Here is a 24,428-nt window from a genome sequence, read left to right as displayed (position 1 = left end):
ATTCCACTAGTATATCTGGAGGATATTAAACAGATTATACTAAAGTTAGATATTTTTAAAGCAGCAGGTCTAAATAACTTGCATCCAAGAGTTTTAAAAGAGCTGGCAGAATTGCTCACTGGACCTTTAATGTTGATTTTCAATAAGTCTTGGAGCACTGGGGAAATTCTGCAAGACTGGAAGAAAGCTAATGTTGTGCCAATTTTTTAAAAGAGTAAATGGGATGACATGGGTAATTATAGGCTCGTCAGCATGATATCAAACCTAGGCAAGATAATGGAGCAGCTCATATGGGATTCAATTAATAAAGAATTAAAGGAGGGTAATGTTATTAATGAAATCAACATGAATTTGTGAAAAACAGATACTGTCAAACGAACTCGATATTTTTTTTTATGAGATCACAAGTTTGGTTGATAAAGGTAACAGTGTTGACATAATATACTTAGACTTCGGTATGGCATTCAATGATATTGCATAACATTTTGATTAAAAAACCAGAACGATATAAAATTAACATGGTACACAGTAAATGGATTCAAAATTCGCTGACAAGTGTCCAGGTGTAATTGTAAATGGGGAATCATCATCAAGCTTGTGTGGGGTCCTGCAGGGATCAGTTGTTTTAACATTTAACGTTTTTATCAATGGCCTGGAAGAAAACATAAAATCATCACTGATAGCATTTACAGATGACACAAAAGTTGGAGGATTGTTAAATAATGAAGAGAGTAGCTCACTGATTCAGAGCGATCTGGATCACTTTGTATTATGGGGTGGAAGCAAAAATACATGTTTTAATATGGCTAAATGTAAATGTATACATCTAGGGATAAAGATTATGTAGGCCATAATTACATGATGAGGGACTCTATCATGGGAAGCAGTGATCTGAGAAAGAAATGGTGGTTGTGGTGGAGCTGAACATGAACTCACAGTGCTTATGTGATCAGGAGATGCATAAAGAGGAGAATTTTGAGTAGCAGTAAAGAAATTATTTTACCTCTGTATTTGGCACTGGGGTGACCGCTGCTGGAAGGGTATAGGTTTGATTACAGTCTATAAGTATCTACATGGAGAACAAATATGTAATATTGGGCTCATTGGTCTAGCAGAGAAAGGCATAACATGATCCAAGGGCTTGGAAGTTGAAGCTAGACAAATTCAGACAGGAAATAAGGTGCACATTTTAAATGGGAGCAATTAACCACTGAAAGAAGTTACCAAGGGTTGTGATGGATTGTCCATCAATGACAATTTTGAAATCAAGATTGGATGTTTTTCTTTAAGATCTGCTCTAGGAATTATTTTGGGGACGTTCTATGGACTGTTACACAGGAGATCAGACTAGTTGATCACAGTGGTCCCTTCTGGCCTCAGAGTCTATGAATCCCTTTTCAGAGGGGTAGCCATGTTAGTTTTTATCAGCCAAAACAATGAGGAGTCCTGGTGGCACCTTAGAGACTAAAAAATTTATTTGGGCATAAGCTTTTGTGGGCTTATAACCCACTTCATCAGATGCATGGAGTGGAAAATACAGTAGGCAGGTATAAATATACAGCACATGAAAAGATGAGAGTTGCTCAGGGGTGGCTCCAGACCCCAGCATGTGCTTGGGGCGGCACGCCACGGGGGGCGCTCTGCCGATCGCCAGGAGGGCGGCAGGCGGCTCCGGTGGACCTCCTGCAGGCGTTCCTGCAGAGGGTCCGCTGGTCCCACGTGGCTTCGGTGGAGCCGCGGGACCAGCGGACCCTCCGCAGGCACACCTGCGGGAGATCCACCAGAGCCATGGGACCGGCGACCGGCAGAGTGCCTCCCGCGGCATGCCGCCCTGCTTGGGGCGGCGAAATGTCTAGAGCCGCCCCTGGAGTTGCTTACCGAGTTGGGGAGTCAGTGCTAAGGAGGCCAATTCAATTACGGTGAATGTGGCCTATTCCCAACAGTTGACAAGAAGGGGTGAGTATCAACAGAGGGAAAATTATTTTTTTCTAGTGACCCAGCCACTCCCAGTCTTTATTCAGGCCTAATTTGATGGTGTCATTCTTTATGAATCCCTTAAAAGCATAATTTTCTCTTTCAAATCCCCTGGGCCTGAATATTTCAGAGAAATAATACACACATTTGTGGGATTGCCTCTCACACACGGGTACCACAGGTTCACTCAGTGTTCACGATGGAGTTTTAAAGTGCCCAAGAGGTCTCAGACATGTTTTAGAAAAGGTTTTGCTGTTTATGCATGTTGGTTTGCCTGTTTTAAATAGTCACATGATCTGTTTGTTGTGGTTGTTCATTTCTCATTAAGCTGTACAACAAGTGGTTCTCAATTTACCATTGTGGGCCACATCTGCAGCTCTCTGTGTGTCATGTGGGCTGCATCCACACAATATATATATTACCTGTATGGCCCTGAGGATGTAACATTGGCCGCAGCTGTGTGCTGATTGGGCTGCAAGCGGGCCGCAGGTTGAGCACCACTGCTATAGAGCACTGTGCTATAAAACTGCTCTCAGCACTGAGAGTTGTTTCCATTCCCAGTTAAGAAGCAAGACAGAGAAATTTCTGATTTAAAATCAAATCTACTTATCACGAAGAGTCAATTATTGGGTCTATCAAAATGGCAATCGCATTTACAGTGATAAATCAAATAATTTTTAAACCACCTTTATTTTGAGAAGGTGAGGGTCTCTGGATGTCACTTCTATGTGCTAGTTATTCTTTTTATTAGGAAAGCTTTTATTTCAGATTAGAGCTTCAGTGCAGAGATTGGAATATTGTTAGGTCACCAGGGAGAGTCTGAAAGGAAAATAATATAAAGTATGCCACCTAATGGTCGAGAACTCTGAGAAGGGGAATTGATATCAGCAGTGCTGAAGTTCAAGTATTTGATGGAACATTAATATAAAGGACTGGCAGACCTGGAGAGATGATATTCAGCAAAATAGTTGAATTGCTTCTCTGGACATTAATTAACACACACACATGACACTGAGAGTTGTATTGCTAACATCAGCTGCTGAGTATGCACCTGAAATTTTAAAAGTTCCATGTAATTTTAAAAAGTGACAAAAGTGACAAAAAAGTGCCACCTTATAGACTAACAGACGTATTGGAGCATAAGCTTTCATGGTTGAATACCCACTTCGTCAGACGCATGGGTATTCAACCCTTTCCATCAGCTCATTCTTTTCTCCCCCCTCTGGCTCTCCATTTGACTTTATTCTCCCTCACCCACATTTCCATTCATTCATTTCTTCCAGTCCACCCTCACTGAGACTCAGGTGGTGCATTGGGGACTGCACCTGTAAGAGCTGAGCTTTTCAGGGAGAATGTCAGAAAACCTCTTCACCCATACCTTACCCTGCAAATCAGGATGTCCCTGTGTCCATCCATGACAGCCTCCACAACTCAGAAAACCCTGTTACTGGATCTGGAAAAGTAGGCGGCCGTGGCAACGTTGGCTGTAGGTAGAAGGAAGTACTTGAAGAGGGGTCCAAAACCTGCCTCTGTGCAGCCAATCTGAATTAGCTAAATATATGTCTGCATTGCGTGTTCACTCCACCTGAAGCATGTGTTCAGTAGAAGCTCTTGGTGGAGCTATTTCCCTGATGGCATGCAGCAGGGTAGAAGCAGCACCACAGTAGGAGTCCCTTCAGTCGGAGCAGATGGTTTTAGAAGATCCTATCACACAGAGGGAGAAGTAGAGTTGAACACAGATGCTAATATTTGTATGGATTTCAGATTTGGCAGAAAGGGATCCAAATGCAATGGAGAATAAAGATTATATATATGGAAGTGTGCCACCTGTGAACCCTAGCCACACAAGATGCTTGTAGGACCGCAGGACTTAAAAACATTCCCCCTTCCTGAATTTCCAGGGATAGAATCTTGTGTCTAAAATTCTATAACATTTGAACCCCTCCAGCCCCTGTTTAAAAACTCATTCATGGATATCACTCTACCAGGGGCGGCTCTAGAAATCAGGCTGCCCCAAGCAGCGCGGAGCGCTGCGCCGCCCTTCCCCGGTCCCGCGGCGGGTCCCCTCTTCCCGCGGCTCCGGTTGAGCTCCTGCCGACATGACTGCGGCAGGTCCACCGGAGCCCGGGACCAGCGGACCTGCCGCAGTCATGCCTGCGGGAGCTCAACCGGAGCCGCGGGAAGACGGGACCCGCCGCAGTCATGCCTGCGGCAGGTCCGCTCGTTCCGGGCTCTGGTGGACCTGCCGCAGGCATGCCGGCGGGAGCTCAACCGGAGCCAAATGCCGCCCCCCCGGGAAACGGCCGCCCCAAGCGCCTGCTTGGCGCGCTGGGGTCTAGAGCCGCCCCTGCACTCTACCACCTTCCTCTAGTTCGTATCTGGATGGCTTTGGTAGTTTCTCAGAAAGGAATTTGAGATGTAACTTTCAACATAAGCAGTGTTTTCTTCAGTTGAAGCCTGCCCCTGTAGATATGGGGAATTCTAATGAACTCAATACATGGAAAATAGTTGGCACTTTATTCACAAACAACACCACCTGATTGTCCATGTTATGGTGAGACAGCGTCTGAGTGATGCTATCTGTTGTTTAATTTGGTTTGTAGAGTTGAAGTTAGGCCAAAAAAGAGAAAAAATAAAGTGAAAAATTTATTTTCCAGTAGAGCAAATTATGGTATTCAACCATAATTCATTTGTAGTGAAGGACTAGAATATTATAGAACAACCATTCTAGGAAAATCAAAGACAGAGAATAAAAGGATGATTGCTGAAGAAGTGATGATAAATAATAGGACAATTCTCAAATACATGAGGAACAAAATGACATCAGAAATGCCATCCTGTAGTCCATCAAGACTAGGTACATCCACCAATCACCTGTTCTGGATGCCCTGTATAATTTACCAAGCCAGTTCTGCCTCTGAGGCATATTTTAAAGGTTTGATCATCCAGTAACATAGGCATAACTTGCATAGAAATGATGAGCCCATGTTCTTTTAATGGTCAGGGTAAGAAGGAAAGACTGGTGCTTCCACTCACCTCAACCATTTTTAATGTAAATTACCCATGTTGTAATGGCAGGTCAGTATATTAGATTGAAATCATCCATGGATTTTCTTTCAAGGACAAATTTGGCCATTTATGCTTTAAGTACCATAAATTATTATTTCTTGCATTTTTAATTCATTTCTGTGCAGTGACAAGTACTGTATTCAGTTTTCCTGCGCAGATTTAGGGATTCCTGAGCGAGATCTAGTGTGATAAGTAAGGATTCACATACAGCCAGCTTGGACAAGACTCAAAGTTTTAAAGTGTCATTAATTTCCGTGGACTAGATTATTGCAGTGCTTGTTCGGATCTGAGAACAGGGTTTGCATAGCTGTAGCCAGATAAAATGTAAGCTTGCTCCAGATCACATAGATCTTTCAACCCTTTCCCAGGAACTGGAGAGAGCATGATGCCCTGTTTCTAGGGATGTTCCTTCTGGGCAATCACATTCCTACACAAACAGCTTATATTCCTCCATTAAATAGTGTTTACACTCAATATATGAACTGTTTGGAAGAAATGGTCAGATATCATATGGTGAATGTAGGTGTATTATAAATAGGGATGTTTTGAATGTGAAAATAAAGATGAATGTATTTGGATTTTTTTTTCTGACTAGTGCTTTGTCAGACTTGTGTTTGATGTTCATCTCCATCCTGATCTGTTGTGATTCATTAAGACTATAAATCATGTAGGTACTCATAGTCAAAACTGTATTGATCACTTGAAAATGTTATATACAAAAGATTTTAAGCAAAATGAATGAGAGTGATTCTTCTTCCTTTTCTTTCTCTTTTTTCTTTCTTCCTCCACTTAATTAATGTATTGATTTAAAATTCTACTAACTTATTGAAACAGGACATGTCTTCTTCAAAAACACCTCAGGGGAGGTAACAGGTAGGGAGTGCTGTGTATACTGCACTCTGTCATCAGGAAATCAATCACATAGTGAAACTATTGGAAGTACGCCCTGAAGTATCCATTAAAAGCTTTTGAACAACATTGCTTTAAACACATTCAAAGAATGTTCTCAACTTGAGTCCCTTTGTGTGCTGTTCCACACAACTAACATTTCCAAGAACCAAAAATAAAGCCCTCCAATTTCCATGTAATGGAAGAGGAAATAAAATGTAATTGTGTACTTGAGCAGTGTGTGTCATTTCCAGTACATCTGATCAATAATTCATTGATTGCCTTTTGCCTGAGGAAAGATTTGCAAGTGGATGCAGCAAGTGGGAATATCTCCTGGTGCAGTCTTGTCATGCCCATTAATTATACTTTTCCTCAATTTGGATCACTAGGCTACCAAGGTGACGGCAGATGGAGAACAAACCGGGCAGGATGCTGAGAGGACTAATGAGAGAGCCACGTCTCTTGGACAGTTCATCAAGGACACACTCCAGGCTGCGGAAGGTATTAGAAAAAGAAAACTATGGCAGTTGCGCCTCATGGAAATTGAAAGGCAGTAGGGAAAGAGACAATGAGAGAGTGAGAGAGCATTAGCTGGTAGACATCCTGTGATTTAAGAGTCAGGCTAAGAAACTCCAGCGAACTATCTGCAGACTTCTGTAATCGACAGGGTGCAGTTCATAACAACAGTTAGTGGATTGGTAATTATGAGCACAGACTAGCAAGAAATTGGATGTGTTCCTTCAGGAATGTTCCAGTTCTTGAGAACAGCTATTATGATTACATAACTAATGGGTGCCTTCTGCTAAGCTGTTGTTTATTTTCAAGGCAGTTAAAAAAATTCATTTGGGCAGAACAAAAAAGCCTCATATAATTTTATCATTTCACTTGGTGTATTGAGGCTACATCTTAATTTCTCAGAATTACTTCAAAAATACATTACTACTTGCTGCTAATGAACATCTGCTGCTTGGAATTTGCAAGTGAGTCCTAGCCATGAACAATGGCATTGAGCCAGTTCTCCCCCAAGAATTTAATTCTCTGCACCTACAAATGCAGTTGAGAATCACGAGCGGAAAGATAGCAGCCAGCTTCAGGAAGCAGAACCTAAATACTCTACAAAGCTATAAAATAAGAGAAAGGTAGAGACATTTGAAAAACCTGGCTTCTTATAATTAACTGTAGTTTAATTTGAGAAATATCGGGCTGCTTTCTGCTCTCCTATTAGACTCTTACTACCCCTCATTGTTTTCAGTGGGGTTGCATGGGTGTTACTTACAGCAGAATATAGCCTATCCGTTTAAAAAAAGAATTGTCACCAGACTATATTGTAGATTAATTTTATATTGACTTTCATGTAATGCATCCCAATGTGCTCCACCTGGTAGAACTAATCAGTTATTTAAAATATCTTTTGATCTTGCAACCCTGACATAAAACAAGTAAGTGTTAAAAAAAACAACATGAAAAGATCTGCAGTTTTCAAAGTGAATTTAAATAGAATTAGGATGAGCTCCTTGCACTCAAGGTGGGTGAGGAAATATCTTTTATTGGCTCAACTTCTGTTGGTCCGATAGATATTTCCTCACCTGCCTTGTGTCCCTAATATCCTGGGACCAACTTGGCTACAAAAGTGCAGACTCCATGCTCTTAGACTAAAGTGAGTTTGAAGGATGACAAGCCAAAGCTGTTACTCCACAAAGTTTGTGTCCAATGTTTGGAATCACCACAGAAGATGCTTCCGGCAGGTTTCCAGGGACAACTGGTAACATAGAATTAAAAGATTTTGATGGGGTTGAAACAAATACACATAATATCCTAGAAGTAGAGAGAGTGTTTGACCAGTAGCCAAGTCAGCATTTTAAGAACAGATGAAAATGTGCTTCTGGCACCAATTTTTCATTATAAACCATCGCTTCTTTACCAGTCAATCGACATCCAGGGTTAACCAACATTGTGAATCAAACTTAAGGGCAAGTTTTGCTCACAAGTACATCTGTGCAAACCTGGCAGATGTTAGGTACTAAGGCCAGGATCCACAGAAGGACTTAGGTGTTACAACACTAAGCTTCACAATGCCTAATTTTATCCACCTAGGAAATTGCAGGAATAGCACTCTGATCCACAAAGCCTGAGTTAGGCACCTAGGCTTCCCATATAATTACTGAGGAGAAATAGGTGCCTTAGAATGTGATCCATAAAAGCAGCATGTTAGGCAGGGAGCTGCCTAAGCTAGCCAATGGGAGATATTGATGAGAGGAGTGTATCTTAAGACCCACCCCTTTCATAGAGATAGGCACCTAAGTCAAGATTGGCAGGGAGGTGCCTGTCTCTGCTAGTCAGGGCTGTCCCTAGGAGGATGCGGGGCCCAGGGTGGAAGTGTTGAATCCATCACTTCTGGGACTGACCTGTCTCTTCCAGGACTGACCGTGCCAGCCAATTGCACCGGCCTGCGGGGCCCTCCAAAGCGCAGGGTCTGGAACGGTCACCCCGATTCGCCGTATCCAAGGGCCGCTAGTGATCCACAGCTGGGAACCTCTCTCCAGGAGTCAGGCAGCTTAGCAACCTAAATTGTTTGTTGTGAGAATGATTGATGTGCCTGCCTCACTCCACACAAAACTGCTGTTGGTGAATAAATACTTGAAGAGCCATTGGGCCACAGACAGTGAGAGTGAGTAACTCTTTAGCCTGGCGGTTAGCATATCCATCTGTGAGCCTTTTAAAATCTTTTCTCCCTATCGAGCAGAGGGGGGAATGAAACAAGGGTCTCCCATATCCCTTACTACTGGGCTAAAATTTATAAGATGGGGACCCCCACCGAGAGTTTTGAATGGTACTTGGTCAGACTGGGTCTCACATGCACGTTAGGTGGCTGAACACCCGTCTTCCCCCAGTTTGTGGCTCTCTCTGGGCTTAGGTGAGAGATAAGTGCCAGGACACCTACAGGGAGGCAGCAGTGCACATGTCCAGAGGCAGAAACTGAGGCTCCAAGGAAGTTTTACTGCAAAAAAGTAGGCACCACGTGAGTTCGGGCACCTAGGGGGGTAGGCAGCAGCTGAGCGGGAGTTTTGCGGATCTCAGTGGAGCCTAAGTCTGACAGTTAGGGGTTAAGTATCTCCAAGGACCTGAGCTTAAATATCTGATCTCATGAAGTTCTCACAACCTTGAAGATTCCTGATTGACTATTGAGGAGTGAACAGTAACTTTCCTGTAAGTGGAACATTCCGTTCTACCAGGGTGCTCTCATAACAAAAGCATTCATATAAACAAAACAGGCAGAGGATAATAACTAGGAATAAAATGTCGCAATGATTCTATTAAGTAAATATGTACTTTTGCATACTATGGCAAATTGCCAGCACTATTATGATGGGTCTCGAACTTTCTCTTCTTTGGGGGGGGGGGTTCAGGCCGCCATTTCTTGCCCCTAAATTTGAATATTAATTGGCCCACTAGTGTCCTAGAGGAGGGGAGTGGAGATGGAGGGACCTGGGCCCACCCTCTACTCCAGGTCCCAGCCCAGGGCTTCCTGCCCTCCCTCTGCACAAGCCAGGTGCCCCTTACCTAGTGTCTAGGACTTCTTAGCCCACCGCAGCACTTCTCCAAACTTTCCTCTGCTTCCCTTCAAGCTGTTCTCTGCTCCAACTCCTCCAGACTGTTCTCTGCTCCAACACCAATCCTTTCTGCTCCAACTCCTCCCCTGTCTGATTGAAGCAGGGGGTTTTATCAGGTGACTGGCTTCAGGTGCTCTAATTAATCTATAGCAAACTTTCTTCCCTCTACAGGGAATAAGGCTCCCTTCTAACCCTCTCCTGCTGCACTCTGGCCATGCTGTATCACAATACTTATGGCAGGATAGTTCAAGAAGTGCTTTGTTTTCTTTCATAGTTTTCACCCATTCTACTGACAAGATGCCACCTTTATGGCTCAAGTGATATTCCCATTTCTATGTATTGATTTATATAAAGAGAGTGCATGAACTGGCATTTATACAAAGCCTTACTACCATGTGCACCAGCAGACACTCACCTTGTCTGGCATGAGAACAGAACATTTGTCAGATAACTCAAAATATTTAATATATAAAAGATATGCTTAAGTAGGAAAAATACATATTCTGTCTAATGTAATATTTTCTGTGGTGGTGGTGATAAATATAGAATATATGGCTTTTGCTGTTTATCTTTGCTTTATCTGCACTATGTTCACTAACCCATTTCTATAGGACTACTTCTCACTTTCCAAGCCAGTGAGTAGTTGTACACAACCATCTTTAAAAACCACAACAAAATGTGCCAGTAAAATGTTTCCTTTTTTCTCCTCAAATTTTGAATTTTCCCCAAATAGACTTATTGCCGTTCATAGACAGGGACTATCCAGCCCCGGAGCAGTAACATCATTGTAGTCTGATAACTTGCAACTCAGCAAGATTACAACATGCAGGTTGTCTTCTTTACAGTTGGATGAACAACATTTGCTTCTAACCTTTATAGGTGTGAAATATAACTTATGTCCAGTAATTTCTATTTTAGGTAAATCTTAGTGAATTCCTAAATTATCTATTTCTTTCCATTTAAAGAAAATTAAAATTGGGTGCCTATCCACATCCTTGGATGCCCTGACCATATTTTTAAAATAACAGTCCTTACAAGGAATAAGCCCGCAGTAGCATAGCAAAGCCCATGCCCCCTTCCCCGCCCAACTTTAAATTAACCAGCCAGAAATTTAAAACAACAAAATATATACCGTGTCACCCCAAAATCCCATCCCTTACCCAAACCTCAAGCCTTCCCTACAGACCTAGCAAATAAAGAGTCCTTGCAGTGTGCCCTAAAGTTCATATAATTGGTTATATGCTCAGACCTGTAAGGTTAGACTAATAGTAAGGGGGACTAGTCCTGCAGTGAGCTCTGTGTGGGCATTCCCCTGTGCCTGCATGGAGTAACAGTCAAGTCAATGAGGCTCCACACAGCTGGAAGGATCTCCCCACGTAGCAAAGTTCTTTGCAGGATTAGGGCTTAAGGAATACAAAAAACAATGACACATCTATAACAATTCTCTGATGAATTGTAAAATAGCTTTTGTTGTTGCTTTTTTGTTAAAGCTGTAGGATAAAAATTTCAAAAGTGATTATGTCCCAGTTTGAACAGAGACTGAGGGTATGTCTGCGCTGCAATCCCAGCTGTGACTGCAGCACAGGTAGACATACCCGAGCTAGCTTTGAACGAGCTAGCTCAGACAATAGCAGTGAAGCTGCAGTAGCATGGGCTGGTCACTAGAGTACATACCTGAGGTCCTAGGTAGGCTTGTACAGCCTGTGCTACTGCAGCTTCACTGCTATTGTTGTTTTTAGATGAGAGCTAGCTAGGGTATGTCTGTCCATGTTGCAGTCACACCTCTGACTGCAGTGTAGACATCTTCTAAGGCACTTTGCATCCTAATCTTATTGAAAGTCAGTGGAACTTTTGCTCCTAAATGCCTAAATCATTTTTGAAAATGGGGCTTAGGCAGGGCCACCGAGAGCAGGTTTGGGCCCTGGTGAAAAAAGGCGTACCGGTGAAACAGGGCCGATGAAGCTGGGCCCCCTTCTGGATTGCCGGGCCCCGGTAATTTGTACCAGCTTCTCCCCCATCTCATCAGCCCTGGTTTAGGCATATAGGTGCTTTAGAAAATTTTACTCACAGTATATTCTGAATATACCCTGGGGTGTTATGGCATAAATATTCTATCAGTACTAGAATGAGATGCCCTGCAGAGTGGCTTTGGCATTTATGAGTAATTCAGCCATCTTGAACACATGCCCATAAACTTTTATACACACCACTATGCAGTCTATCCCTTTTTGCCCCCTTCTCCCCTTCTGCGTGTCTGTGTATAAACACATAAGCTTGCACTCTCTCACCAGTGCTCGCTCGCTCTCCATTTGCAGAGGGGGATCGTCATTTATTCTTCTTATCATTAGTAAACTTGAATTTTAAAAACAGTAAACCGTCCTCTAAAACTCATTTACATTTCACTTTTTCATTCAATTTCTTGCCCCACCCCCTCACTCCCTGCTCAGTGTCCCAAATTATCATCTGACATTTCAAGGGTTTGGTACCTATTTTCTATATGTATTTCTTACTTTAGATATAAAACCTTCTCACTTTAATTACTGTGCCTGAAAGTGAAATACAATAAAGGATTTGATGGAACATATAACATTTTCTCATTTGTTACTGATCGTTGGATTAACTGCCCTTTATATTTCACAGCGGGAATACCCATTGCAAATTGCATTTCCCTTGGTGATGGTGATGACGTGCGGATGCTGAAAGTCTCTGTGTCACTTTTATTTACTTATTCCCTATATGTGTTTTTTGCCCCCCTCTGCAGCTGTAAATGAAAATGCTGTAAAACTGAATGAGACACTCCGAATCCAAGATAAGACCCTGGAGAAAAGTCTTCAGGCTCTGCAGAGTGATATTGATAGAATGATGAGAGAACTGAGGAGAAGAAAGTTGAATGTGCAAGAAAGGGCAGCCCAAGATGAGTTAGAGTAAGTAGAAGAGCCACAAGCTTCTACCTCCTGAGCCCAATAAGAGAAGTCTGATTAATGTAATTGTAATCCATTCCGATGGGATATCAAAACTGGAGGCCACCGAAACATAAGGGGAAAGGATTCTGATATTTCATGTCTATTTTGTAGCCCTTGGATTCCTGAAAGTGCTAACATTTGTGCAAAATTATCCACCAGCAGAGGCATTCAGAAGGATACGTTTTTCCATATTTGAATTATTATAGGCCAAAAGGACTTTTGCCATTGACTTCAACAAAAGAGTTGGGTAAAAATTAGCATTACCATAAAAAAATTGTCTGGAAATTCTCTGATCAGACTCTTTCTGGAGTTATTCAATCATTCTATAAGGGAAAGAAATACAAATGCTATCCTTAAAATTATGTATTTATACTTTTTAAAATTCATAGTTTTCAGGAAAAAAAAGCCTTTTTGAAACATTTCCATTATGAAGGGGACTGCAACCCTTGTGAGTACTTTGAAGTAATTAATCATGTTTACTCTTTTATCAAATGATTTTGGACAGTTGCTGGTTCTGGCTGGCTAGTTTTCAGGATTCTGGCCAAGGAAACAAGTGACTAGGATCTCCCCCTTCCCTGTGTTTGCCATGAAGTTCTACGTGCTAAGTGAGGAAGAAGGCTGTTATAATTGTTCCCTTATAGTTGTCTTCTTGCTCCTATAGTCAACAGAACTTTACTTGCAGTTGTTGCTTCCCCTCCTCCCCCTTCTTATTTCAGTGTTTGATTGAATTCAGGTCTGTAATCCTATTCCTCCCAGTCCACGTGAAGGACACATTACTGAACATAATTAACAAAAAATCCACCACTTTCTCATCAAAAACCCCAAACCTAATAACTACACATGAAGTTTGCCCACTCTCATGATTTTATGAAGAATCTTATGATAGTTGATATTTTTCTTAAAGTGCCAGCTCCTGGAATCATGAGACTATGTGATAATCTCAATTTTAATTTAAAAAAGTGTCTAACCCTCTAGAGGTTGGTTGTAGCAAAGAAAAAAGCAACAGACTTAATTATTTCAAACTGACTCTCACAGCTTGTCTGAAGCTTTGCTTTGAGACTGCTTCAGATCAGGCATGTCCCCTCCATTCAAGGTAATGGACCACTTTGTGACAAGTGTCACATTAATGTGAATGAGAGGATGCTTTTTGACAAGGGTAGTGATTCTCAAAAACTCACTTTATCAGTCAGATTGCAAAAATGACAATATAAAAAAAGACTTCCCTGAAGACCATTTCCTAAATAAGGACTCAGGGCGAATTTAAAATTCCATAGGAAAACCTAATATGAACTTGTCCTTTTGTTTTACTAACTGTGTACTCTCTTCAAAGCTGTTTTCCACTTTTATTTAAAATGAATATTTCAGCTGTATGGAATTAAAAATGATGCGATTACTAGGTGTGGTGAAGATGGATTCAATGCCTGTTTTTTGTTTGTGTTGGTGGGAATTGCAGAAATGCAGAAGCCCTTTTGAACAAAGTGAAGAAATTATTTGGAGAGCCCAGAGAGAAAAATGAGGAGCTCAAGAATGAGGTCAGGGACAAGATGGCAGATTACAAAAACAAGGTTGACGATGCTCGAGACCTGCTGAGAGAAGCCAGTAGTAAAATTAGGGAAGCCAATCGCTTATCTGCAATCAACCAAAGAAACATGACAGTGATAGAGGTTAGTGCTGATGATCAGATTCCCTTGACTTACCACCATCTTGAGGATTAGACCAGAATCTGGAGCTCTGACCCCTTTGGGTCACATGAACCTTTTTACAACCAGCAGAATGTATATATGCTGTGAAGAGTCCCTTCAACTATCGGTTTTTGCTCTCTTCATCATTCTGATATATATATATATATATAAAAACCTATTAAGGTTTTCTTATTATTTCTTCTAAAAGCAAGTAGGACCCTAAGAAATTTTAGGTGGAGGATGCCCTGGATCCCTATAGTGCATGTGGGGTGAAATTCATCCCAGTGCAAAGACCCACAAAAGTCCCTATGCAAAATTTAAACCCTGGGTTAAGGGTTTTAGCAAGAGACCAATTACAGTTTTCACCATCGTCTATTTACATCTTGTAGCCTTGCACTTTCACCTCCATATCCCACCTCTAGAAAGAAATGAACTGGGTGTGTAGCTGTTAAAGAGTAATAAATCAAAGTATATCTTGGGTAGTTAGTAGCTGTTATAAATGATCTCCCTGGTAGCAGGGGTGTCTGCTTCTGATTTAATTTTAATTGCAAAGACTTGAAAAGCACATTATACTTTTCATTAACAAGCATTTATCCAAGACAGAAAGAGCAGAGTCAAATGTAAATGAAGATAAATGTTTCAAACTCCTGTTGCTCTCGATGTGCTTTTGTCTAATATACAGTGATGAGGTTAGAGTTCCAGGACCTGAGTTTTCATCAGAGGTTTGTGCGCTTGATTGATTTACAGAGAGATGCTATATTGTAAAGAAGTTAGAAAATATCAGCTTCTCTATATTTCTTTTCCAGTGGGGTTAGAGCAGGAAAGATGGGGTGATTGTCTTTTATCTAGGTTCTTATGCATTCCCTAGCACCATAGATTATACAAATAAATAATAAATAATAATAATAAATAATAATAACAACAATTATCTGAATGCTGTGAAGAGTCCCTTCAGCCAATGGTTTTGCTCTCTTCATCATTCTGAAATTTCCATCTTTTTTGCCTTTCTCTTAATATGTGGTCATTATAGCACTTTCCTGTTTACCCGAATGGTGCAATTTCATGGCCTGCTGTCAATCTACTCTGTGATGCTTAATGGCTCTGTACACGATGTAGCTAGTACTTTGAACTAGAGACAAAGGAGGTGCCATCCCTCTTGTGCATGTATCCAGTATCCACAGGGCCGGCTCTATGGTTTTCGCCACCCCAAGCAGCGCACCGAATTGCCACCACGGGCAGCGGGGACAGTCCGGGTGCCCTCAGGGCGGCAGGCGCGTTTCCGCGGCCAGGGGCGGCTCTAGACATTTCGCTACCCCAAGCACGGTGGCATGCCGCGGGGGGCGCTCTTCCGGTCGCCGGTCCTGCGACTCCAGTGGACCTCCCGCAGGCGTGCCTGCGGAGGGTCCGCTGGTCCCGCAGCTCCAGCGAAGGCGGGACCAGCGGACCCTCCGCAGGCATGCCGCCAAAGGCTGTCTGCCTGCCACCCTCCCGGCACTGGCAGAGCACCCCCCGCGGCATGCCGCCCCAACAACGTGCTTGGCGTGCTGGGGCCTGGAGCCGCCCCTGTCAGCGGCGGCGGCAATTCGGCAGCAGCTTCTGTGTTTAGCTGAAGCCACCGCAGACAGCTAAACATAGAAACTGCTGCTGAATTGCCTCCGCCTCGGAAACGCGCCTGCCGCCCTAAGGGCACATGGACTGACCCCGCTGTCCGCGGCGGCAATTCGGCGCGCTGCTTGGGGGCAAAAAACACAGGGACTGCCACCCCTTGCAGATTGCCGCCCCAAGCACCAGCTTGGAATGCTGATGCCTGGAGCCGGCCCTGAGTATCCACTAGTTGGAAACATGAAAGTCCCAAGGTTGCTTCGCAAACTAATAAAGCAATTATGTCAAAAAAACCAAACCCTCCAAACTTTTATTAAATGTGGGATCAACAATTAAAATCAAGAATGGAAATTAATATGGATACTTCAGGAATCTTCACAACATTTTGGTTTGGGCTAATTCTCTTGCCATGCTTGGAGAAAATAACACTATCAAAAGAAGAGGAAGGGTTGGGATTTCTGACTTTCTGAACTCATTCTACTCTAACGCTGCAGTCAGGCAGTTTTGTGCTGGGGCAATATAAAACTCAGATATTGATTATCTTTGCCATTGAGACATGCTGTATTTTTATTTTTTGCTCTAATATTTCTGAAGGTTTCAGAAATTTCATGTGGGGGGCCCCAGAAAAAAATGCAGAGGTATTGGAATGCCCGGCCACTCCTGCTTTACCTTTGCTTAATTAATTTATTTCATTGTGTGGATTATTCAACCTATAGAAAAGGAAGCAAGCTGTAGAAAGTAGCAGACAAGAGGCCGAGAAAACACTAAAAGAGGGGAATGACATCTTGGATGAAGCCAGCCGTCTTGCAGATGAAATCAATTTAGCTGTGGAGGTGAGTGTTTTTGTTTTTGTTTTGTTTTTGAGGGTAGGCACATTGAGGCAGCTAAGTGGATAATTAAAGGAACACCTAATTAATCCAACCTTTATCAGTGCTAGAATATTTGAATTGGAAGCACTTGGCTTTCCACTGTTGTGTGTACTGCCTGGTTGTAAAGGATAAATGGGTATATAAACTGATCCAGGCTGACCCAATCTAATTGTATTACACACAAATGCACATATACACATCCCTCACTTTTTACAGACTATGGGCTTGGCTACACTTGAAAGTTGCAGCGCTGGGAGTTACAGCGCTGGTCGTGCAGCTGTGCAGGGCCAGCGCTGGTGTGTGGCCACACTCACAGCTACCAGCGCTGGTGTGTGGCCACATTTGCAGCATTTACAGCGCTGTTGGGAGTGCTGCATTATGGGCAGCTATCCCAGCATTCAAGTGGCAACAACGTGCTTTTCAAAAGAGTGGGGTGGAGGGTGGTGTACTGTGACAGGGAGCGGGGAAGATAGAGAGAGTGGATTTTTGGAGCCAACACTGTGTGTTAGCTTCCCTGGATTGAAAAATCACAAAATGTTTGCGAACCCTTAGTCTTAATTGCAAACAGCCTGCATCCAACGCTGTTTCTCTGTCAAGCAAACTGCTTGCCTCTCATTTGATCGTTCACAGCCAGGTACAGATAGCTCCTGTTTGCTGTGATCAGTGTTTGTTTTTTAAATAAGCAGTTCAACGGAGCTCCGATTGGAGTTCACAACAAAACAAAGAGAGGCTGCATAACAAAACAAAGAGAGTAATTTAGTTAAAAGCATTCTGGGATATCTCCTTATTCCCTGGAGGCCAATAAAAGCGCTGGTGTGTGTCCACACTTGATGAGCAGCGCTGGATCACCAGCGCTGCAATCGCTACACCCCAACCTGGCCAGGTGTACAGCCAGCGCTGCAGCCAGGGAGTTGCAGCGCTGGATGTGCCTTGCAGGTGTGGACGGTTACTAATTGCAGCGCTGGAAAGCCTGTACTAGCGCTGCAACTTGCAAGTGTAGCCAAGCCCTCTGTCTGCTTCTGTAAGTGTGGTATTAGGCATCTAGGCTTGAATAAAGGATAGTAGCCTTAGAAGGTGCAAGAAGTCCATAGGCAGTGCTACCCTTGGCTCTATTGTCTAGATGCACATGTAAACACAAAAAGAGTGTGAAACACAACAGAGAAAAGAAGCATAAGAAATTATTACATAAGGGCCTGCGGCTGCAGACCTTGGGCTAGGTAGATCAATGGGACTTGCACACCTATCTCACTTGAATGCTTTTGAAAAGCCCACCCTAAAATGTATATGGACATGAGTTTGGGGGGATAGTCAGAAGTAGTGATGGAATGAAGGAATTTTTCAGACCATTCCAGCCAATAAAACATTAGAACAAATCATGCCATCATGTATTCTTCATATGCCATATTGCCTACAGAAAAATACCTTCAGAAATATTTGAGAGTTTTAACTTTAACATCGTTATTTTTGTATCAGTTTTAGGCTAGTTTAGCTATAACTTTATTTCTTTCATGCAGTTACTTCTGATTTGCACCAGTGCAAGCTAGAGAGAGCGTTAATGGAGAAAAATGAAAATAAATATATTTTAGAAACCTCTAAATTTCTATTAGGGGAGAGAGATAGCTCAGTGGTTTGAGCATTCGCCTGCTAAATCCAGCATTGTGAGTTCAGCCCTTGAGGGGGCCATTTAGAGAACTGGGGTAAAAATCTGGGGATTGGTCCTGCTTTGAGCAGGGGGTTGGATTAGATGACCTCCCGAGGTCCCTTCCAACCCTAATAGTCTAAAATAACTTTGCTATGATTTTACAGTCTGATACTTTAGTAATATACACTCCCATTTCTATCCCTGATAATTTGCAAAATATTGAAATTCAGAACAGCCACTGGTCCAAGAAATGATATTTTCTGTCCTGCACCTCAAACAAGTATAATTTTGGGGAAAATTCCATATGGGGGGGCAGGATTAGAAACCCTTTTGAGGTCATTTCTTTGCGGGGAAAGTGGTGGGTATTTCAAAAGTGTAGCCCTTATTGATATGGATTAATAAGCAAAAGTGCAGGTGAGTCAGTCAAAGGTGCATGATAAACAGAATTTGTCTTATGGCTGGGCAGTTTATCTCAGGGATATCACCACAGCATAGTATAAATATTTCTGCATCCATAATTTAGAAAATATCTCCCTAAGTGTGTGTGTGTGAGTGTTGTGTATAAAGTGTGTTTTTATCTTTTCTCATCCATCATTTATCTTTTCTCATACATCATTAAGAAATAGGGAAGAACACCAAGTTCAAGACAATCAAGTCGTCAATGGAATAGTGGCTTTCAAAATAGCCTAATTGTCCCCATATTTCAACACTGATGTGTTTTTCCTTATTAGTTCGCTGAAGTTTTATTAAATGTCCAAGCACATGTGATTACATCTCATAGAGAAACAATATGCGAAGGACTATGATGTTTGCATTCAGCTCTTTAAACACCTTTGTTTCATGGCTTTCAGTATGTAGAAAACGTGTGGGATAAAATACAACCACTCGCTGATGAGCTGAAGCTTAAAATAGACGATCTATCCCAAGATATTCAGGATAGGATGCTTCCAGAAAAGGTGTTGCAGGCTGAGAACCATGCAGCCCAACTGAATGAATCATCTGCAATACTGGATGGGTAAGACAGCCATTTCTTGATACTTCTAAAACTCTGATAGCTTAGTGTCTAGAATTCTCTGACAGAAATAGAAGAGGATTATTTTCAGACTTTAACTTCTGTGATTATGAATATACAAGACTCCAATTCTCTATATAGAGCCCAATTAGGAGAGGCTAGATTCATTTCTTTGGAGGAGCATCAAAAGTCTGAGTTAGATATGAGGCTTAGGAAGGTATTCTACATGTCTTGGGCAATATCCAAGATAATCAAACCCAAACATTTCTGAAAATGAACCAGTAGATAGAAAGTACTGACACTTGCACAAGAAGTTCTCCTATTTAAAAAATATGTTTTCAGTCTGATCTCTCCTGTGCCTTGTACCTTGTGTTGTCATTTACACCAGGGCACAGTGAGTGCAAACTGGTGTAAGATGCTACCCTTCTGATTTAGTGGCATTTTTACAGTCACTTTTCCACAGTAATAAATGACACTGCAACAGGCAAGGAGAAGTCTGTTTATCTTCGTATGTTTGAAATTGGCAGCCTTTAAGAGTGTGCACTTGCTGACTCTGGGGTAAAGGAAGCAATTTAAGCATCACTTTCAAAGCAAATTGAGAATACCTAAAAGTTGTTCCCAAAAGCTTTGGTAGATTATTGTTTAGAATTCAATTGCTGAGCTCCCTCATGTCATTTGGAAAGAGTCATACAAACTGATGTGATGTGCAACAGACTGTGGAGAGGAAGGTACACACAAAATACTGTTGGCAAATAAGTTCCTGTGGCCATTACAGCATAGAAGAACAGAACTCATAGCATCTGCTTTAGAAAGTGCAAATTGCTACAACTTAAAGTGAAGGAAAGTCTTCCTGTAACAGGGAGCTGTTACTCTTTTGTGGCTGGAGGACCTGGAGCTAACCAACCCTGATTACTAAAGGAGTCACACCTATGTGACAGTGGTTGATTCCCCTATGTAGTGCAGCAGGTGGCTGCAGTGAGGTGGGGATGCGTGTGCAGGAATCAGAATCCTGAGATGCTATAGCTGATGAGCAGCTGCAACCACCAATAATGGCTCTTGCAGAGACATTGAATTGAGCCCCGGTTCTGGGAAACATTTGGGACCATGTTGAGTTTGTTTGAGGAACTGCTTTCCTCTGAAGAAGAGGAAAGCAGAGATGGGGTGGGAGGGAGACATAGAGCAACCTCTAGCTATGAGGGGATGTTTGTCATTCCCTGCTGTGCCTCCTTACTTGCTGGTAATCATGGGGGGCAAGGCTTGTACTCTCTCCTCCTTTGATAGATTAAGCTAACTCAGAAAAAGGCACATGTATCAGTGTGTCCAGATGTGGCGCTATTGTGAATAGTTTGCTCTGCATTAGCTATTCCAGTCAATTTCTTCATGTAGACAAGCCCTTCATCCACCAGAGGGTATAGAACCAGTCAGGAATTTTTGACAATTTTTGTTTTCAGTTGGGAAAGTGCTGACTAGTCAAACCTGAAACTTTTCACAGAAAGGTTCCTCAGATTCAGGATGGACTTTCTGGTGAGAGAGAGTGTGACACAAAACCATCCAAGAATAGCCAGTTGGGTAGGACACTGAAGTGGGATGTGGGAGATCCTGATTCAAGTCCCTGATCTGCCTGGTTCAGAGCACCACCAGGCAATAAGGTCACTCTCAATCTCTCAAGCTTGAGCTATTCCACTTTGCATACATAATTAAATATTCACTGAGTTAGAAAGAGAGAGACTCTGACTCTGTAGTCTGGTGGTTAGGTCCCTCACCTGGGACGTGGGTGACTTGGGTTCATAGCTCTGCTCTAAATCAGGCAGAGCAGGGACTTGAACCTGGGTTACCGACAGTCTAGGCTATTGACCACCAGGCTATTGGCTATTCTGAAGCGGGTTCATCTCTCTCATTTTTTTTTGCAAATTTTTTTGAAAGATCTCAGTTTTGTTCCAGGGCAGAACTAAACACATTTCAAAACCTAAAAAAAAATTCTTAACATGGAATTATTGTTTTCCAGCCAGCTCTACTCATAAACTGATAAGCTTGAGAAGGTTGATAGACTATGCAGTAGATGGTGTTTATACAGAAACACCATTGAGTCTCATACAAATATGTCACTCAGAATATGGTTCGGCTCCACAGAAGGGACTATACAAAAATAGCACTGGGGGCTCCCTGTTTATTGTGTCTCTCCAATTCCATATCAAATTTAATGAATTCACAGATGAAAAAAATGCTTTTTTCTACTTGTCAGCCCTGCAAACTTTGGTCACCATTTTGACAGTCAAGCTGGGCTCCTTCCTTCTCAAGCATCATAATATCGCTGGTAATAAATATCCTGCAAACCATATATTATGCTCTTTGTTACATTTGTGCAACTGCATTGTCTGCAATTCGTGCCCTCACTTGTACCTGAAGTTACAGAGATATAAAAGGGGGCAGAATTTGATCTACCAGACATTTATTACCAGTGTTGATGTATCAGAAGGAAAGAACCCAGCTTTCATTTTCAGAACCCAGAGTGAGTTTGCAGGGCTGGCAATGAGGGGTGGGGGGAGGGGAAATATTTTCATATGCAAGTTGAGCAAATTTGGTATGGAATCAATGAGACACACATCATGGAGTTGCCTGTTGCTATATTTTCATAATAAAGCCCCCTTTTGAAAAGGGAAATGATCCCCAGGATCTCAAAGCACTTTCCAAGATAGCACTGGCCAAAATGTTCAGACCTCGGTAGGTAAAGTTAGGCTCCTAGATAAAAGTGGCCTAAGTGCACATCCAACTCCCATCAACTTCAATGGGATTTGTGTGTCCAAAACATTTCTATGATGCCTTCCAGATGAATGTTTCAAAATCCTTTACCAAGCAATCATGAATTTAGTCTCACAACGACACTGTAAGGTAAGTAATAGTTCATAGATGGAGAGACTGAGGATATGGCTAGGCTGTAATCATTGGGTGTGATTGCGGCTGGAATAGACATCCCCAAATTAGCTTTAATCTAGCTAGCTCAGGTCCCAGAGCAGTGAAATTGCTTCAGCGTTGGCTGTACAAATCTGCCCAGAACCCTGCTGCTGCAGCTTCATGGATCCGGGACCCAAGCTAGCTAGAGTAAAGCCTACCTCAAGTATATCTACTCAAGCTGTAATCACACCACCTTGAGGAATGAAGAGGAAGAGCGATTTGCTCAAGGTATAGCACTCAGAACATGGACCTTTTGATCCCCGGTAGCCTGCTGTAACACAGCCTCCCATCTTTGGCCATTTTTGTTTTTTCAAAGCTGCTACGTGGATAAAATCACATCTTTTAAAGTGTATATTTTTAAAACTCCCACAGTAACTTACAGCTTTGGAACAAGCAATTTATCTCAATGCCCACATCTTTTGTAGATAACTAGCAGGTCCAATTCTAAAGACTTGTGAGTAGAAGCTCTTAGCAGCTATTTCCATGCCAGTGTACAGTATCTCTGGGGAACAAGTCATACAATTACCTCAGATAAAGTATCTGATTTGATAGTTGCAAAATTACCATTTTCATATTCAATGGAGTCATATCTGAAAAGTAATCTTTAAAAATTGAAGCTTTTAAGGTGGTCTTATGTGTGAGATCAAGAGGGAGAGGAATTACACAGTCTTGTGTAGGGATATCCTGTCACCTTGTGTCAGGATAAAGCTATTTACCTCAGACGCCTAAACACTAGACAGTTGTACTTTCTATTAGCTATCTATGGTATTTATATGGACCTCATTACCGTAGTATCTATATGCCTCACAATCTTTTTAATGTATTTAACCTCAGAACTTGGCTAACCTCACAGGGCTGTTGTATAGCAATATTGCTAAGACACGGAGAGACAAACAATGATTCTACACTTAGAGCTGAAAGTGTATTTTGTGACCCCAGGAGACATACCTATACTAGCTCTGAGCAAACTAACATGCTAAAAATAGCAGTATAGCCGCAGGAGGAGCTAGCCACCTCGAGTACGTCCTCAGGCAGCTAGCCCTTCATGCTCCTTTAGCTACATGGCTATTTTTAGTGAGCTAGCATGGATACATCGTCTCAAGATGGAAATAACATCTCAAGCTCGTAGTGTAACTGTACCGTGACTTGCCCAAGATCACCCAGGAAGTCTGTGGTGGAGCAGGGAATTGATTATGGGTTTCCTGAGTCATAGTCTAATGCCCTAACCACTGGACCATTCTTCCTTTCAACGTGAAATATCTCCTTAACCCACGGTATACAAAACTATTGTTTCTCCATGTGACATTATGAAAATAAAATTTGACACCCCCCTTAAACACTTAGCACCCACACTCCGGAAACCTCAATTATGGCATTGTGCACTAGAGCCAATCATTAGAAATCTGGGCTGTTTGGCTCAAAGTGCCAATGCATTTTGCTCTGTTGAGCTACAACTGCAGTTTTTAATGGTATGCTGTACCTTTTCTACCCTAACAGAATCCTTGCTGAAGCTAAAAACCTCTCATTCAATGCCACTGTAGCTTTCAAGGCGTATAGCAATATCAAGGACTATATCGATGAAGCAGAGAGAATCGCCAGGGAGGCCAAGGCCCGTGCAAATGAAGCTATGCAACTGGTAAGAAAAGTGAATGATGTCTGTTGGAAGAGAAGCTCAGGCTGCTCCTAAATCCCAGGCCCCCTGCACCCCCTTCATTCCAACTTCCATGCTCTACCATCCTAGTGCTCTATCTATACCCTCTCCTACTGCAAGAGCCCCCAGTTCTGAGACTCCTAATCCAGTGGTCCCCAACCTTTTTGTGGCCAGTAGCACATTCATGTTTTCAGAAGAGTGTGGCGCGCAAATTTTTTTTCAAGGTTTATTTTTTATTTTGTACATAAATAAAAAAAAAAAAAAATTTAATGCAGAGAACACTGGCGCCCGCAGCCCCGGAGTACTCTGTCCCCAGCAGGCGCGGGGGCCCGGATTCTCTCCCCTGCTGGGCACTAGGCGGGTCCCGCGCCTGCCGGGGACCAAGAACACCGGCACCCTCAGCCTGCAGCCCCGGAGCTCTCCGTCCCTGGTAGACACAAGGATGCAGCTTCTCTCCCCTGTGGGGCACTAGGCAGGCCCCAGGAACAGAGAACACTGCACCCACAGCCTGAG

At 42.5% G+C, this 24,428-nt stretch overlaps 1 protein-coding gene across 13 annotated transcripts in view; it reads left to right on the top strand.

Annotated features, from left to right (window-relative positions):
• Positions 1 to 24,428, top strand: part of LAMA2 (laminin subunit alpha 2) — a 477,311-nt gene that overhangs the window by 371,604 nt on the left and 81,279 nt on the right. For all 13 annotated transcript variants that reach the window (XM_039528773.1, XM_039528772.1, XM_039528762.1 and 10 more), the window contains 6 exons: positions 6,321 to 6,432; positions 12,304 to 12,466; positions 13,959 to 14,169; positions 16,506 to 16,622; positions 19,152 to 19,315; positions 23,762 to 23,900. In XM_039528773.1, coding sequence (XP_039384707.1) covers positions 6,321 to 6,432; positions 12,304 to 12,466; positions 13,959 to 14,169; positions 16,506 to 16,622; positions 19,152 to 19,315; positions 23,762 to 23,900 — 906 coding nt within the window. The remainder of the gene's footprint in view (positions 1 to 6,320; positions 6,433 to 12,303; positions 12,467 to 13,958; positions 14,170 to 16,505; positions 16,623 to 19,151; positions 19,316 to 23,761; positions 23,901 to 24,428) is intronic.

Source organism: Mauremys reevesii, linkage group 3 (assembly GCF_016161935.1).
Source record: "Mauremys reevesii isolate NIE-2019 linkage group 3, ASM1616193v1, whole genome shotgun sequence".
Lineage (NCBI taxonomy): Eukaryota > Metazoa > Chordata > Testudines > Geoemydidae > Mauremys > Mauremys reevesii.
This window is presented reverse-complemented; position numbering and strand designations above follow the sequence as displayed.